We start from the raw sequence: 18,003 nt of genomic DNA on the forward strand, positions 1-18,003 counted from the left end.
TGAAGACACTTCTTTACCCTTTCTTTAGTACGGAAAACTTAGTATAAAAGTCACTTGTCCCAGTTGTGTTTCTGCCGGGAAGCAATCATGCTTGCATGGATGTGTTAGGTTTGACAGGTGGGACATGGCAGTGTAATAACAAAGTTCGGAGACATAAGTTTTTAGTTTCCGGTATGGTAATGCATAAGGAGTATCATAGGCGTCACAGGGTATTCTGTGATATCTATTGTGCAAATTATTGTTTATTCATCATCATATCAACTATTACCTGTCCATTATTGAACATAGGCCTCTACAATAAAGGGGAATATTGTCAGTAGTTGCTACGCTTGGCAGGTGGGTTGGCAACTGCAGTTAGGCTTTGTATCACCAACTCTACAACCACTCTAAAAACATCAGTTTTGAGAGTGACGCTGCTGCCAATTCTTCGGTCATTAAATTCCCAATTTAAGTGAGTTATCCTGCACTGCGTTTGTCTGTTTGCACGGGGTCGCCACTGAAGAACCTTTATTATTTTATATATCTTACTTTTTATTAGCTATAATTAATTAATTACTTAACACAAAAGTATCATGAAAATAATCCACAGTATTGGCTATTTTGATAGCACCTAATACCCTCTAAATAAATCGAATATAATATTGCATACGAAGGTAATTCGTCATAAAGGAAAAATCCGTTCTATTTATACAGACCCTAAGAGCCAAATAATCCCAACTAACAAACGTAATAAAAACAAAACCCTACACCCTTTATCCGCTTAATCCGCGAGGGTACATCATTACCTCCATCTAATCAAGCCGAGACTTACAAGAAGTAGTTTTCCCCTTTTACAGGGCTGAGAACGACCCTTTTATCTAGCAACACAAGGCATAAAGTCCGAGAAATAGGGTAAACGAGCGGGACTATTTGGTAACAAATTAGGGACAGGACAGCTGTCTTGTTTGACATGCCGCCTGTCGTGCCGCGGGACGAGGCTGTTCCAGTTTAAGTTTGCGATTTGTTAACGATAATTTTTAGATAATTGTGATGTCATTTCTTTCACTTTTAATTTTGTACGTATAAGTAAATTACAATTTTGACTGTCATCACCATCTTCATCATTTCAACCATTATCCGTCGACTGCTGGACATAAGCCTTCCCCATAGATTGCCATAAAGAACGGTCCTGAACCACCTGCATCCACTGACTCCCTGCAATATATTTGAGGTCGTCATTCCATCTAGTGGGGGGTCATCCTATATTGCGTTTGCCCGTACAGGGTTGACCCTTAAGAATCTTTCTTTCCCATCGGTTGTCGGTTCTTCAAGCTATGTGACCAGCCTATTGCTACTTTAACTTGCTTATCCTTCGGGCTATGTTGCTCGTTTCACTCTGGCTGTGAATAATTTATGGATTATAAATAAGCGAATAAAAACCTTACTCATATTAATTATTCACTAATGTGGGCTATACAACCTGTTTCTAATACTTGGCATTATATTTAGGTACTAAATAATGTTTTTTATCGCGTAATAGTCAGAATAATTTTTTTTTCATAACGAAGGTGATAAACAGGCATACAACCCGTCTAATGATAAACAGTTATTGTAATCTATGGACATCTGCAACACTATAGGTATCACGTGCGAGTTGCCGATATTTAAAATTAAATGGTTACTCAGAAAAGAAAGATTTTTGTTTAAAACAATTTCAAAAATATACTAAGATTGTTTGCCAAACGTGCCAAATATAAAAACATAAAATATAATTTATGGTCTGTCTGCCCCATATTATGTTAAGAAAATGTCAAAAGATCATTAGCCATCAATATTTCTCGATATATATATTGAATAAGTAAATACCAGTATAAATAGTGTAATAGAAAGTTAAATATGCAACTTGTATTAAAATGTATAACGTTTATAGATATATACTTGTATTTATTATAGATACCTACAACTTGTAATTTCAAAAACATTAGCAACAGAGCAAGAAAATCTGTAAACTTCTACATTTTGTATTTTTCCTTGTCCCCTTCTTAATTATAAAGTGACTGCGGACATATTGTTCTCGTGTAAACGATCTGTCATTCTTGCCGCCATTTTCTAATTTCGTAACTTTTTACTTTTTTTTACTCAATCCCTCGCCTGTTTATCCTTGTTACTTTTGCCAGCTTTAAATGACTAATTAGGCGATTTTAGAAAAAAAAAATATACAATGATTCTAAAGCTCTGTAATCAAGAGCCTTTTAAGAAAATTAGGGGAAATAGCGCTTTGAAAGCTTTTTCTATCGTTAATTAGCGAGGTGGGATCTGAAAGAAATTTAATAATAAAGGCTTATCTAAAATAAAATGATTATTTTAGTCCAGTTTTTTTTTTACTTTTATTATTTTTCTTTTTTATTTTGTGACGTGATATTGACGTGACGGAGTAAGAAGACTGTGTAATTATGTATTTTATCCCGAGGATATGTAAGTAAAATGTTGTTGCATAAAAAAAACTTCGATCAATAATTCAAAATCAGTTATTTAGATTTTAAACTTAAACTATCAAAACGCTTTTTATTAAGTTTTAATGGAACCGTCTGTAAGTATATTCTATCAGATAAAAAATAATATTCCAAATAGGATTGATGGAGTTCTGAAGTAACAAACATGAAAAAATGTACAACCGAATTTAACCTCCTTTCTTTAAGGCAGTTAAAAACTCAAAATGATATATCAAGCTTAAAATATAATCATTACAGTCATTAGTCCTTGTTACTTGCACCATCCCTTCCTTTCCCATGGTTTCGTAAGAGGCGACTAAGGAAGCTTGTGGTCGAGAGATGGGCAGTAGTGTCCCTTTAAAAATATCACCAAAGCCTAACTGCAGTTGCCAACTTGCCTGCTAAGCGTGGCATCTACTTGCAACTCCCCCCCCCCCTAATGGGCAAGACTATGTTTAGCAGTGGATGGTTAATATAATTATACAACGTAATATAATTTACCAGTATAATTTATTTGTTCAATTTCAATAACAAAAAGAAAAAAACACTTCAAATAAAAAAAAATCATTACAATTTATCGTGATATTTTTACAGGATATTTTTTATTACCTCTTCAATTTTAAAAAAAGCTTCACTATATAACAAACAAAATAGTTTTTCTAGAAATCTTATTGTTTTCGGTATTGGCCGCATCTATCCCGTACGTGAGACTCGGGATGGCTCGTGATCCCGCCTTATGTGCTGTGTGAGTTATTTACGATGTACTAGTAAGCCGGCCGGGACCAACTACTGAGCCCCTCACTGCTTTTGGATAATAATATATAATACTTGTACATCGAAGTATGGGGATACTGCTATTGGACTTGGATGATGCTGATGAATTTTATTGATGATGAAATTTTACGTATCCCATCAATGTATAAAATGCGTACCGTCTTAATTATTTGAGTCAGTAAGTAATACCTACCTAGGTGGAGGGTCTCAGGAACATATGTATTGTAGGGGTCAGAATAAGCACTTTCTGTGAGTATTATTTAGTAGAGACAATTTTGTATATCCAACTTTGTTTAATAGGCCATTCGCACTGAACACGTAATATTAACAAGCAGTACCTATTTATTATAAGCGGGTTATACGAAATTGGTTGTGGTAAAATTATCTGTGGTTTGAGACCAGAGCAACAAAATTTATTATACTAGTTTATATTACTGTGGTTCAAAAAACATGATTTTAATTTTCTTTCTCATCTTTGTTCGTTTTTTTTTTATGTATGTATGTATATGTTATATTGCTGATGTCTAGATTGTGTATTATTAGCACAAATTTATTATCCATATTTTTATCTGCAGTGGTAATAAATAAGCGTAAATTCGAGTCTGTCTGTCATTAAAATGTAGTTGTTTGGACGAAATAAGTAACAACCAACTTGATTATATTATTGATTTTCATATAATGAGAGAACGACAGCAGAAATGAATGTGAGAAGTAAACGTCGCTGTCATGTCTGTATGTCCAGTGCGAAAGATAGAAAGAGGTGAAATATCTATGTACAATTAAATTAACCTACTTGATGGAAAGAAAGTAATGATGTTGACAAGTGGCTATGAGATGAATATTTACAATATTTATTTACAGACGCCACAAAAATATTATTCCTATGTCAATTTTAACTCTCCAATGATTAAAAACACTAAATAATATAGTAGGCCAGCTCTCTACGAAGTTGAGTTTCATTCGACAAAAATAAAGAAAGTTAATATTTCAAATACAATTCGAAATATTTGTGAAAAAATAATATATTAATGAAAAATATCAAACTTTAATAAAAATTTGCTATAGTTAAAAGTTCGAGGATATCAAAGTTTTATTATCACCATTTCAATTATTCTATATCTATAATTTTGGTAATGCCAATATATTTAGGTATTAAAAATAAGTCAATAATTCAACGTCTCACCCGGGAAATAAAGTTAAGTATATTTTATTTCACTTCACCTCAAGTACCCACCCATTTAACGGTTGCTAATAATACTAAATAACTGGAATCCGCCCCAAATCATGGTACAGCCGATGGGGCGCACAATCTAGCTACTTCACCCTACTCGTAAATATAAATAATTTAACGTGTTGTTAGGCACCACAAGATTACGAGCGAAGCGGTGGTAGTAGCGGACGCGGTAGCGGTGCTACTTAATTCCATAAACCATAGTCTATGGTAACTATTTAAATAATTCGTATTATTTGTACAAACTACAGTGATTAGTAAATAGGTAATAATTAAAAAAAAAATTGAACAAAAGTTGTTCATGTACAATAAAATATTAAGGCAAAATTAGTGTTGATATCAAATTCTCACCAATATGTAATGTGAAAGTAAATTTGTTTTACGAGTACCTCTTAATGGCTTTATTGCTAAATTATTTGTTATGAAATTTGTCATATATCGTATTGAAGAAGAATATAGGCTTTGTTTGTCATCTTAGTCAATCAATAGGTATATCTCACTGTCACGCAGACGATGTCGCGAGTTAAAACAAATACATTTACAAAAACGTAGCAATTGTGACTACCACTAATATAATTTGTCAAATGACATTTCCAATATTTTTTAAATATATATATTTTAATACTGTCTTAAAAATTTAACAAACTTCATATAAAAACTGGTAATTGTCACGTACAAATATAAACAGAAATGACATATCAGAATATGTTTGAAGTATATACTCGTACACTGTGTTTTACTTCTTATTGCTCAGAGTTTATTTATTCGATTAAACCCTTATTATTTTTATTGTATTATTTGCTGAAAAAAAAAACAAAGCTCTAAAGCATTTTTTCGTAGATACTAAAATATTTTAAACATACTTTTTTCACTATTTGTATAACCGAAGTGAAGAAGTCGAACATCTGTCGGGTCTCTTGATACTTATACCATACATCATCTATGTCTTACCAACTTTATGTACGCCTTAAGTAAGGGGAAGTTCGCATTTACCTACTTATCGGTTTAGACGATTGTAGGGTGTCTGATTTTTCAAGGAATGTTTATATTTTGATTTTATGTTAGGGCGCTGGTATTGCGCTGTCGGAATTTATAAAAGGGGGTCGTTTTAAGATTAGAGGGAAAATATTTATAGCTGTCGACTTACCATTATAAATTTACGTCTTATTCAGTGTAGATACATACCACAAATTGTATATAATATTTTGGTTTTGAATTAAAGGGAAGTAGGTGAGCAAGATGATTCGTTTGAAAACCACTTTATAAAATTCCTGCTTTGAAGTATTTTGTTTAAAGAGTTTCACATTGCCAATATATGTACATGTAAATGTTGGAAGTTCCTTATACACCACTACAGTAATTCAGGCTAATCATATATAATTGCCAGAATAGATACCAAAATGATACAAAAAAGGAAATCTTCAATCCATAACACATACAGTATTATACATACATATAGTATATGGGTTGAACATTTCCTTGAAGAACTCGTGGAATTTTTGATTTGTGGAAGTTATTGTTCCTCCATCAGTAAAGTATCAGTAATCATCAGTTAGACATTGTACACGATTATTATGGGAGATGATGATTTAACAATCATTTTATATTAAGTATTTTTTTTTTTATTTTAGGAATATAATTGATTTTCTTTGTACTTATGGTAATAGATCCTAAATAATAAAATATCACTGTTGCAACATTGTCATAAGTCCATTTTATTAATATAAGGCCAATATAAATATAATGTCTATTAATGTTTGTAAGCAACAATATTCTTTAAACAAGTGGTATCCTGAAACCTCTAAGTATCCGTAGCGGGATAGTCGCACCTGTAACCTAGAAAATAACAAAGACATCCCTGAGAAGCTTTTAAATGCATCTCAGAATACCCTATCTGACCTAACAAAAGGCTCCCGCGACGCTTGCACGGACAACGGATACAAGTAAACACTTTAAACCATAAAAGAAAGCACAAACGCCATTATTAGCAACAACTGAAAAGTGTCGGGCGACGCGCCGTGACAAAAAGAAAATGTAGGAGCCCCGCATCGATTTTTATACCCCCAGAGGGAGGCGGGGTTAGCGAGTCAGCCAATCAGGACGCGGTGAGCCGACCAATCAGAATCAACCTTACTCTTCGCACTGCTTTATGGTGTAATGGAATTTGAACTTCGAACTTGGAACGTCGCGGATTAAGAATCAATGCAGATTGGTAAATACGGCTTTTTTTATACTTCCCTATTGATTTTGTCGGGCATTTAAAGAGGTAATTAGGCGTTTTCTTTTTAAAAGGGTTTATTTTGAGTCAAGTTACAGTTTGCCCCAAGGGATGATATCTATTGCTATTTTTAATAGGGTATCAATTTAGGATAGGTTGATGTATGTTAAAATAAATTAGACGTAATCTTTTGATACCTACTTACTACTAGTTTTAAATAACAAGATTAAAAGTAAAGATCTTTATTTTATCAGTAATATATATATATATATATATATATATATATATATATATATATATATATATATATATATAGAAAATAACTAAACAATATAAGTTTTTTCAAACCATTGTTTTCAATTTATTTGCAAAATATTTTCATATTTTATTGTCCTCGCTAGCAGCAGCGCATACAATAAAATATAGTTGATAAAAATCACGAACTTTCTAATCAAGTCATCGATTTAAATAACAACTTTTCTGAACAGCTTTTATAAAAATTGTAGACTTTTAATTTTGGTAATTCCATTATACGGCACAATTCTTGTATAAAATATTAAATATTTATATCAGCATTAATTTGTATTCAAAACTTTATAAATTAATTTCTGAACGTGTTAATGTGGTCAAAATTAAAAAAATATACATACATAAATACATGAGAGCAGTGTAACTCTCGCGTAGCTCGTGCAGCAAATATCGTAGTGGGCGCGTAGCGAATACGTAGTACCGTCGTAGACGATGATATACTAAATCGTAGATATCTACGAATTTGTAGACATTTGTTTGTTTATACATGCTCTTAATATTTGTGCTATTATTATTGTGTGCTCACTTTTACATAAAATAAACTCTACCCAGTCAGAGAATATTACAAAGAGGGTCACACATTTTTATTGTGACAATTAAACATTAAATAACAAACCAACCTTAGAAGCCAACCCAATATTTTTTTTTTATACTTTGAGATTGTTTAATTAGTTAATTTTAATATTTCACGTTGTTTATGTCATCAATAAAGAATACGTATGTAGGCACTATTTACCTGCAAAGGGTTTTGTATTTGAAGTATATTGTTCATTTTATTAAATTTTATATATATTTTATATATATTTTATAGTGAAACTAGATTTTGCTCACTACTTCGTATAAGCGGATTTTAAAAATAGGAAAACCAATGAAATAGATAATTTTTAGATCGGATATTAAGATAAAATATACATCAGTTTTTGAGTTAGATCTTTAGACACACAACTGTGAATACCGCTTCCAGTTTGATGTATTTGTGTTATGCTACAACAAACATACAGACAGACAGACTGACAAAATTTGTAAAAAATATAGTTTTGGCAACGATTGATCTTTATTAAGACTTTTTATTATTTTTATTAAACGTCTCTCATGTACAGACATCATCTTGTTATAATTATATTAGTAAGATAAATAAAAGAATAAAGGGTTATTACTAGTAATAAAACTGTCTTACTGAAATATGTACTTAATATATTTTATCAAGTTCCTTCATTAAGGTTGCCACAGATACTAGATTAAAGGCGATAGTGCACGTGTTTGTCAGTCCATCCATCACTCATCTATTGCATTTAAGGGCTGGATTCGAACTCGAATGTCTAGCAAAAAGCATTATCTACAACCAGTAATAGAGAGTTCGAATATCAATTAATTGATACATTATTACATAATCAAATAGCAATATTTTATCGATAACTGTAATAATTTATGATTAGTGTTATCAATATTAATTATCGATAAAACGCAACTCACAATATTCAATGTAACTATTTTTAATTTACATCGATATGATTGTTGGTAATCGGATCGTTTGAGAATGAATGAACCGATTTGGCGATATTGTTAAATGTTTGTACCTAATAGTCGATTTAGATTAATAAAAAAAATCTGATTAAAGAAAAATAAAATAAATTGGTATTTGGACAGAACAGCTAAAACATAGACAGTAGTGAATATTATCATTCAATATTTTTTTTAATTAGAATTAAATAGAAGACTACATTTATATGTAGTCTTACATTAAAAAGATAAAAGTAAATATTTAGTTAGTGAATATTGTATGTTCTATTCAAATTAGATACAAACTAAATAACTATAATATAACTATTAGAAGAGAACAATATATAGTGTAATTTTCTAAAATACGACACATTTAATAGAATTAAAATTGAGTTAATTTCGTAGGTACTGCAGGAGACACCATGTCTCTATATTGAGTGTATGATTGAGATGATTTGTGAAATTATAAGCTCATATATATGTACATATGTATATATCATATATTTGTGTTCATTTATCACTACAATAAAATTAAAATAAACATCAAAAGTATCGATGTATAAATAAATTATAATCGATATGATCGCAGCACTATCGTCAACCGGCGCTCCCAGAGGCGTAGTGCCGCAATCCCCTTTGTTCAACAATCGATACTTATACATCGACGCGATCGCAGTAAGTGAGAAAGCTTGTTCTACCCGCAATACAGTACAAGTAGCTAACATTTCACTATAATACTCCGCAAAGTGATTTATCACTTTCCTTTTCCACTTTGTTGATTGTTTCACATTTTTATTTCGCTCAAGTCGTCGAGTGACTTTTGTAAATTGATATCATTACGTCCTTATTTTCTAAGTATATATGAAAATATAGTGCAATAAATGATTAGTTTTAATTAATTTGTAGAAGTATTTCAATATCTTATTTACTCAGAAAAGACGCTGCCATGAAACATGACTTCATCAAACGTACTCAATGCGTTGCTACTTTTAAGAACAAATGTATCTCTTTTGTATGAAATATCACAAGATTTCGTATCTTTCAAGCCAAACTACGACTTATATGCAGTCTTATCATGTTCAATGTTATCACAACTCTTAAGAGATGAAGTTTAGGATCATAAGTATGCTTCTTTTTTTATTACAGGCGTGTTGTGGCAATCGCTTACCTACTCCAAGGAGAACAGTATGGTGTATTGCCTTTGCTATTCTGTAAATAATTTTAATATTATATTTTGTTTATAAGCGACGATTACTATTTTCTGTAAGATTCTAATTTGTATAAAATAATAACAATACCCAAAGGGGCTCGCTGGAAAGATTACTATTTGTTTAAAATTATAATATTCGATGTGATACTGTACCGAACAATGTACTTCTAGTTGATAGTCATATTACAAGGATTTTAACCATTCCTGATCAAACTAAGAATTGAATCTAGAATTTTATTTACTGCTCTGAAACTGTCTATATAAAGAAATCGTAACTAAGTAGCTGCAAATATCTATTTTTTTTAAATACTATTTTACAAGAGCAATTGGTAAGATCGTATCTACCCAGGAAAATTTCTTACAAATCTACCACCAGTAAATTCATAAATTAATGTTATTTCGCAGGTTGGGACTAATATCACAATGGAGTGCGCTGGCCGGACGGTATGGGGGTTTGGTTCCTGCGCCGTGGTACTGGCAGCGACCACACGAGAGGTCCACGCCACCAAGAGGTAAGGAATATTTATATTTTCCTTCGACCCAGTTCTTTTTTGAGATAAGCACTAAAAGCCGAGTTTCATGTATCTTTATCTATTCTTTATCTATCTACTATAAACCCTTCGTCTTTATTTTTTTCTGTCATTTTCTTGTTCTTTTTCCATAGCTGTTTGTGTCGGTGTAATACGTTTTCTTCTTCCATTCATCTCTCATTGCAATCATTTTATTACTCACTTTCTTTCTGGTCATGTCATCTTTTACAAAATCTATTTATTTTTGGGCCTCCCTTTACACTTATAACCGTGCATCACCTTCTTTACCACATTCTTTTTTTCGTTATATATCACATGCATTTTTTTCGGAGGGAAAACATAAATAGTTCGTGCATTAAACTATTCGATAGAATAATATCGATTACATCTCGATAGTAAATCGATATATCGAATCGACATTATGAAATGTAACATAACAAAGCAATGCGAATGCTGTCGTCGTAACAAGGGGATTATTGCGCACTGCTACGGCCTCGGTGCAGGGCTGTTGTTACTACATTGTTTGTTTTAAAGTTTATCGGGAACTAGTGCAAATGTTTGCTATGTTGCTTGTAATCATATGCTTGGTACTGTCTGTGAGGTAATATATAATGGCGTTTTTATACCAACAACATATTTATCTCTATATTCCATAATTAAAATATAAAAATAAAAATTTTTAATTGTTAAAGAACACTTATTCATTATATATCTAATTAAACGTTTTATTATATATATAAATTTTTATACGAGTATGTAAGTAGTAGAAGATGGATTTTTGTTACAAATTGATTCCATGAGGTTTTTTCTTGAATTTGGTCAACTATTATATAGTTGACAAAAATTTGGCATTAGATCTAAAAGATAGTGTAACTAATGAAGCTGGAATTCATTATTAGATATTGTTTTTTTAGAGTTCCAACATAACTAATTTTGTTTTTATAATATTATTAAGGACTTATTAGTAATTCTGTGAATAACAACATTGGTTCATAGAGATGAATAACAAAACAACTTTATAAGGCTTTAGTTTTTAGCTAAAGAAATACGGAAAGAATCGCTTTATTTACTCAATTTATTCAAGCGTATGAAAATAAATAGAAGAAACGCTGTGTACTAATTTAATTGTTATTACTAACGAAAAGAGAACGGCAAGATATTTGAGTTGTAAGTTCAAATGGCAACCCTACTACTGTAAATCGATTCGTACCTACAATCGTGTCGAATTACAGTTGTGATTTCGTGGTACTGGTGTCAGGTGGCGCCGGATTATACCAACACGGACCAGGTGTTCAAAGTCGATAGTTAACAAGGATACCTACAACTGATACTCGTTATTCTATCAGAAATGAGAGATAATATACTAATACCATAAACAATGAATAAGTAATAAAGACAAAAATGTACAATTCTGTAATATTTTCAAATATATAATTTATTAATTTTTTTTTCTGAACCTGGCATGGACTTGGTGATTCGTCAAGAATTTGGTAGGGAATCCTTATATCTATATCAAATTGAATGTAACCTACCACAATATTCCTAAACAATCTATTATATTTTTAGATATCTCTAATATAAAGTAGTACCTACTATATATATAGTAGTAGTAATATAATAGCCATTATATAATTAAGCACTCTTATACTATTTAACATATTATTTTTAATTTTTACATAAACAGTACAAGGAAAGATCGCACAAGAAGGAAAATAGTGTTGCCATAATAAAAAATCTGTAGCAATACAATATAATCAGCTTATTAAACGCTATTTAATAAAAATACAAAGGGTCGATAATATCCTCAGACCATCTAGTAAAATATTTTGGTCATTCGTACATATTTAAAAGCAAAGGATGTTTCCTTTTCGCCATGGTTCAATTATACATCAAACAAAAAAAGCATTATCCGTGTCACTACAAACATACATCGGTAAACAAGCAATCGTCATCACTCCGCTCAACCCCACTCCGGCTTTAATTTCCCAAAACCCATCTCGTAGCAAAACAAAGGCAACGCCATTTCACGCGGCCCAAACCGACCGAACAATGCTTTCTACCATCCACATACAATAACCCATATAGCAACACTGTGCGAAATGTCAAAAGTATACCTATCTCTTTTTCACTCTAGTATTCGTACTGTTCATATTCGCGCCAAAAACGGTGTTTGCTACATTTAACGATATCTCGTGCATCTCTTAATTTTCTTACTGAATATGAGTTTTTGGCTGGCATGTGCTTTTTAAATATAATATTAAAGACATATTATAAATAGGTGTAATAATGTACAATCTGCCAGTGACTCGCTTCAACTGCGCACATTTTTTTTTTATAAATAAAATATAGATCATGTTACGATAACGTTTTCATGAGCGAAATTTATCTATTACAAATAAATATATAAAAAATTGAATATTTCCACTTTAAAGAAATTAGTTCAGATGAAAGAAAATAATTCGAATATACCCTATAACAAAATGTAGTCGATTAGCTTAGATTAATAATGTCTAGATAAAGTGTCTAACTGCACTACATGTAATACATCATCATTATTATTATTATTATTAATACACTTTGTTAACAACTTTTTCATTGATGTTTTTAGAATGGAGGTAAGAAAATTTTAAAAATTAGTTTTAAAAAATGTGTGTTATAAGATTAGCTTAAAAACTAAAAACAATATTCTCACGTCTATATATCAGCTGTTATCTGTCCACTGCTGAACACAGGCGTCCTCCATAGATTGGGAAGTTTTGTCAAAAATCGCCACGCTTGGCAGACGGGTTAGCAACCTTAGTTAGGATTTGATGATGTTTTGAGAGAGACGTTGTTGCCCATGCCACCTACAGGAAAGGAAGGGATGGTCCATTCTATGCCAGCCTCACACGGCGACAATTTTTTAATAATTGTTTTAAATAGGTGACGATGGAATGGTAACCTCGCATGCGCTATGGGTATACACTGGCAAGGCACCAGATAATTGGTGAGGATGAAGAAGCAGGTTAGTTAGCCCATCATGACAACTTTAACAATAAATTAGTCACGATAGTTTCCAGGGGGAACCATGTAGAGATCGACTTGACAGGGTATATTAATAGCAATGGGAACTAACCTCCCTATATATACCAACAATCCCTTTCCCCCCTACAGGATGGTAAGATTTTAGTTTCCAATGTTATGAGCACAAATTTAAACTGAACTTTATTACTATTTATAATAATTAATGTAGGATGGAATAGTAAAAGCGCATCGTAAACTGCTTAAGTACTAAGCATTTGTGTTAACAGAAAGCCTAGAAACGGTACCTAACAAAGCATTATGTTACGCGGCTTCTAAAATCAATCACAGACCACTAACAAGTTTAGTATTTGAAACAGTGACAAATAATAACAAAGAGATCTTAATAAAGAGATATTGTTCCGTAAATTGTCATTTTTTAATATTAGAATTATTGAATTTAATTTATGAATCCATAAAGAGATATTCTTTTTAAAATCGGTTTTTTGTTTTTTTTTTTTATACAACTTAGAATGGCAAACAAGCTGACGGCCCACCTGATGGAAAGTGGTAATCGTCGGCTGTAGACATGAGTAGTACCATGGACATAATAAAATATACTGTTTCAGTCATGATACTCCCCATGCGTAGCCATTCCTGAGGACAGGTGTTATTCCTCTGTACCCTGTAAATTCACTGCCATATCCCTCCCTTCAAAACGAAACACAGCCATGCAAATACAACTGCTTCACGATTGAAACACGAATGGGACAGTGGTACCCAAGCAAACGACTTTCGTACAAAGTCTCCCTCTAGTAAATACTTTACTCTAAGCTCGACTTCGTAACAACTTACGTACCTATGTGAATGTTTAGTTTCCTTAGAAGAAAAATTATAGGACATAGTTACTATTTTTCTATGCGATCAGTGCTTCGGTCTACATTTTTTTTAGCTTAATACTAATAATATAAAAACAAAAATAAATCTTCAAAAAATACATTGACAATCGAACAAGAATCCTCAATATAAACGTATAAAAATCAGTAACACTTATTGCCTAATTGTAGGCGTAACAAGCACGATTTAAATGGATTTCGGCGTAATTGGATTTGTTAATCCTTGTTAGTATAGCTCATTCGTAAGCGAGAAAGAAGCCGTATTAATCCGTGATTTGTTTGCTATTGACTTTACATGAGCCTTGTAACCTATATAGACACAATAACTGCATATTATAAATAGGATAATATGGACAGGAAAAGACTAGTGGCAGGTATTACAAATATATTATATAATATTATTATTATTTCATATTCTTGTAATCTACGGTTCATATTTTCTGTTATTGCTAGCATATGTTTAGTTAGATAGTTATGTTTTCTTTTAGTAATGCTAGCGTACATTACTAAAAAAATAGAAATAAAAATATTGTCTGTGTGAATAAATACCAATTAGATACCTCATTTTGAACTATTCAAACCAATGATATAAAGTATGTAGTTTGTAATTTTTATCAAAAGCAATCGTTGTAATAATTGGAATAATTAGGTCGCCGTGCATATTGCATTAACATACATTGTATATGTATGTTAATGCAACATGCATAATATATTTAACAACTTTACAAGTAAAGTTTGATTTCATCTCAAACATTAATCTCCTAATTGATTGTTAAGGACATATTTTCGTACAATTGAATAATAATAATATAAATGTTGTGTATTATACTTACAAAAAAAACCTTGTTACAGAAGACTCTACAACCAACGAGGAAGGCTCGGCAGGAGGTTCACCGCGGCCTCGCAGCCCGCCTCGAGTGCCCACTCCGCCTTCACCATCCCGCTCGTCACCTCGTTCGCCACGACTCCATCCTGCACTTTACCCTCAACAACAAGACCCACAAGACTCCGACCCGGACGTTGACGAGAGCGATGACTTCGATAAAGACGAGAAACGCGATCCCAATGCTAATTTAGGCAAACGAAAGAAGAAAACGCGGACGGTCTTCTCTCGGTCCCAAGTGTTCCAACTAGAGTCCACATTCGATATGAAACGATATCTAAGCAGCTCTGAACGAGCCGGATTAGCAGCAAGCCTTCACTTAACAGAAACGCAAGTTAAGATATGGTTTCAGAACCGACGCAATAAGTGGAAGAGGCAATTGGCAGCAGAGTTAGAGGCTGCCAATATGGCGCACGCTGCTCAACGATTAGTCAGAGTTCCGATTTTGTACCACGAGTCGAGACCGACGTCGATTCCTCATACTCCGTTGCCGATTCATCCACAATTTTCGAACGAACCCGGAGTATACTTTCCTCCTCAAGCGCCGCAGCAGCTTCAACCGCTACCGGCATCACCGGTCACCTCTAGAGCGCCTCTGTCAAGTTTAGTGTAGTGTTCGATTGATTCCGTGCGGAGGACTGACAGTGCGGATGGACAAATATTTTAAAATCAGAATGTGATTGTGATGAGTATGACTGTGGTCCAGCAGATTGGAGGACATCCATTCCATTAAAATATCGTTTAACATCTTTTGAAGCACTTGAAGTGATTTTGCTCTTGCTGAAGCCATTAGTACATTCGTAACTTGTGAACATTTAATATAAGGACTAGTCATATGAGTGTCAAAGCCAAATCGTTCAAAAGTTATTAGGTAATTTTGTATAGGTACATGCCTGGTATAATTAATTAGTAAATAAACTTAGTTAACTATTCATTTACTTAACTAGACGATAGTTATGGAAGATTCAAATAAATGTAACGTACAAAATTGACATTCAAGTTGTATATAAAATGTAAATAAGAATGTTTTAATAAAGTTTCATTGTATTTATTCTGCAATAAGCACTAGTTAATATTGTAAATAGTAGAGACTAAAGAACTGATTATAAATGCTTCACATGAAAATAATGTTTGCGAATTATAAAAGGAAGTGAACCTTCACATAAACACCAAAAGACTAACTTCAGTTTTGACTATTTTTTTTTTTACAGAAAAATATTTAAAAACATTTTGTAACCAATTCAAATATTTAAGTACATTTTTCTATAATTATATAAACGCCTAATCTAAATATATTCTCGTAATATTTATGTTCTCAGACGTTTGAAACATATTTGAAATCAAAGTTTGATTTCTATACTTACCTATATCACTTTTTATTTTAATTTTAGCCTTTCATTTTACTGTTTTATTTTTGTTTAAATTTATGTATGCATAACATTTTTATTGTATACAAAATTTATACATTCAGGATTCAGAACAAATGCTCAATTTATTAGTTTTCTAATATTTTTATACCAGTAAATTGCCAGCGTTTTTAAATAATAATTAACATTAATTGAAAAAAACACAATTCACTTTTAATATTTATCGACAATCCCTAACGAGGTAGAGAGGATCAGGTACTTTATCCTTTATCCTTTCATCAAGGCCTTTATCCTTTCACATATTACACGAAATATCATTCATTTAAACACAATTTACCACCGCAATTGGATGATTATTTTTATTACTTTATGTATTTATATATGAATATATGTTACTTATACATATATGAATATATATTTTATTAAACTTTAATGCGCAGTGAAATTTTATGTACAATTGACGGACTTAACTCCGGACGGTACGTGTATTCTGTACCAGTTAACTATTGGACGAACAGAGAAATAGCAGGCGGTGCATTTATGAATTGAGGAAACAAACATATACTTAAAGTTTCACCTTTCTGTTACTTCTACGTCTTATTATTTATATTATTATGTTCCTTATTTATGGATATAAATGTTTATTTAATAATGATTGTAGCGTTGTCTTATATTTGAGATGAGCGAAATAGTATAATCAATTTCTGTAAAAAATATGTTATGTTTATTAAAAGAAATCATGTATATAATTATAATAAATCAGAATAATCAGCTATGTATGACTTAAACATAAAATAAATACATGCAGATATAATTGGAACTCGCAGGTTTAGTTGCTACTATTTATTTATCAATTAATTAGCGTTTGTAAATTGAACAGATATTACCTCTTAAAGCCTAGGTCTTTTTTTTAATTAACATATTTATAAATTATAACCTCGTTACAATGTGGTTTTATGCCATAATTATTTTATTTCCCAATTATCTATTCTGCTAACAAATTATATACACTGACCTGTACTATACAGGTTAGTGATTGTATAAAATATGTTGCCATGTTGCTTCAATGTAATTCTGTAATATTGCTAGCCTAAATAATTGAATAATGCTTAATTCTAAAATATTAATGTTATTTATTGATAGTAGTTGAAGTTCTCGTCATTACATTGTACTTAATTATTATATACGCTGAAGTAAGGCGAGGAATAAAACAAAATTCGCAATATTTATTTTTTTATTAAACCCTAACCGCTAATACGAATTTACTCGTAAAATTATAGCACTTGTACGAGAATATTTGTTTTTTAAAACGGCTTTACTCACTCACCTTACACTATAATTTTTTTGCAAGATATAAGGCACCTGGTCTCGTGGGTTTTGATTTCGCATTGATCTTGTCAGGATTGATTTATTTTTTTACGTATTACCATCGTATGTCTGCTGTAGACTAAAATAAAGGCAAAAACATTTACTTCTTTCTATTTCGGTCGGAGGTTAGGTAATTTTTAAATTTAAGGTTACTGGTCTGATGAGCTAGGTTAACCAATTCCGCAGATTCTTAAACAGGTCTGACGTCGCCTGTAGACACTTTTTATACTATAAATAAAAGTAAAA

At 31.7% G+C, this 18,003-nt stretch overlaps 1 protein-coding gene across 1 annotated transcript in view; it reads left to right on the plus strand.

Annotated features, from left to right (window-relative positions):
* LOC113514412 (homeobox protein HMX3-B-like) overlaps positions 1-17,607 on the plus strand; it is a 31,637-nt gene extending 14,030 nt beyond the window's left edge. Inside the window, exons 3-4 of the mRNA XM_026898495.3 lie at positions 10,119-10,225; positions 14,992-17,607. Of these exons, the coding sequence (XP_026754296.1) occupies positions 10,119-10,225; positions 14,992-15,635 (751 nt within the window). The 3' untranslated portion in view covers positions 15,636-17,607. The remainder of the gene's footprint in view (positions 1-10,118; positions 10,226-14,991) is intronic.
* Positions 17,608-18,003: the final 396 nt, after the last annotated feature.

This window comes from Galleria mellonella, unplaced genomic scaffold, assembly GCF_026898425.1.
Source record: "Galleria mellonella isolate WM207_F2 unplaced genomic scaffold, CSIRO_AGI_GalMel_v1 utg270, whole genome shotgun sequence".
NCBI lineage: Eukaryota > Metazoa > Arthropoda > Insecta > Lepidoptera > Pyralidae > Galleria > Galleria mellonella.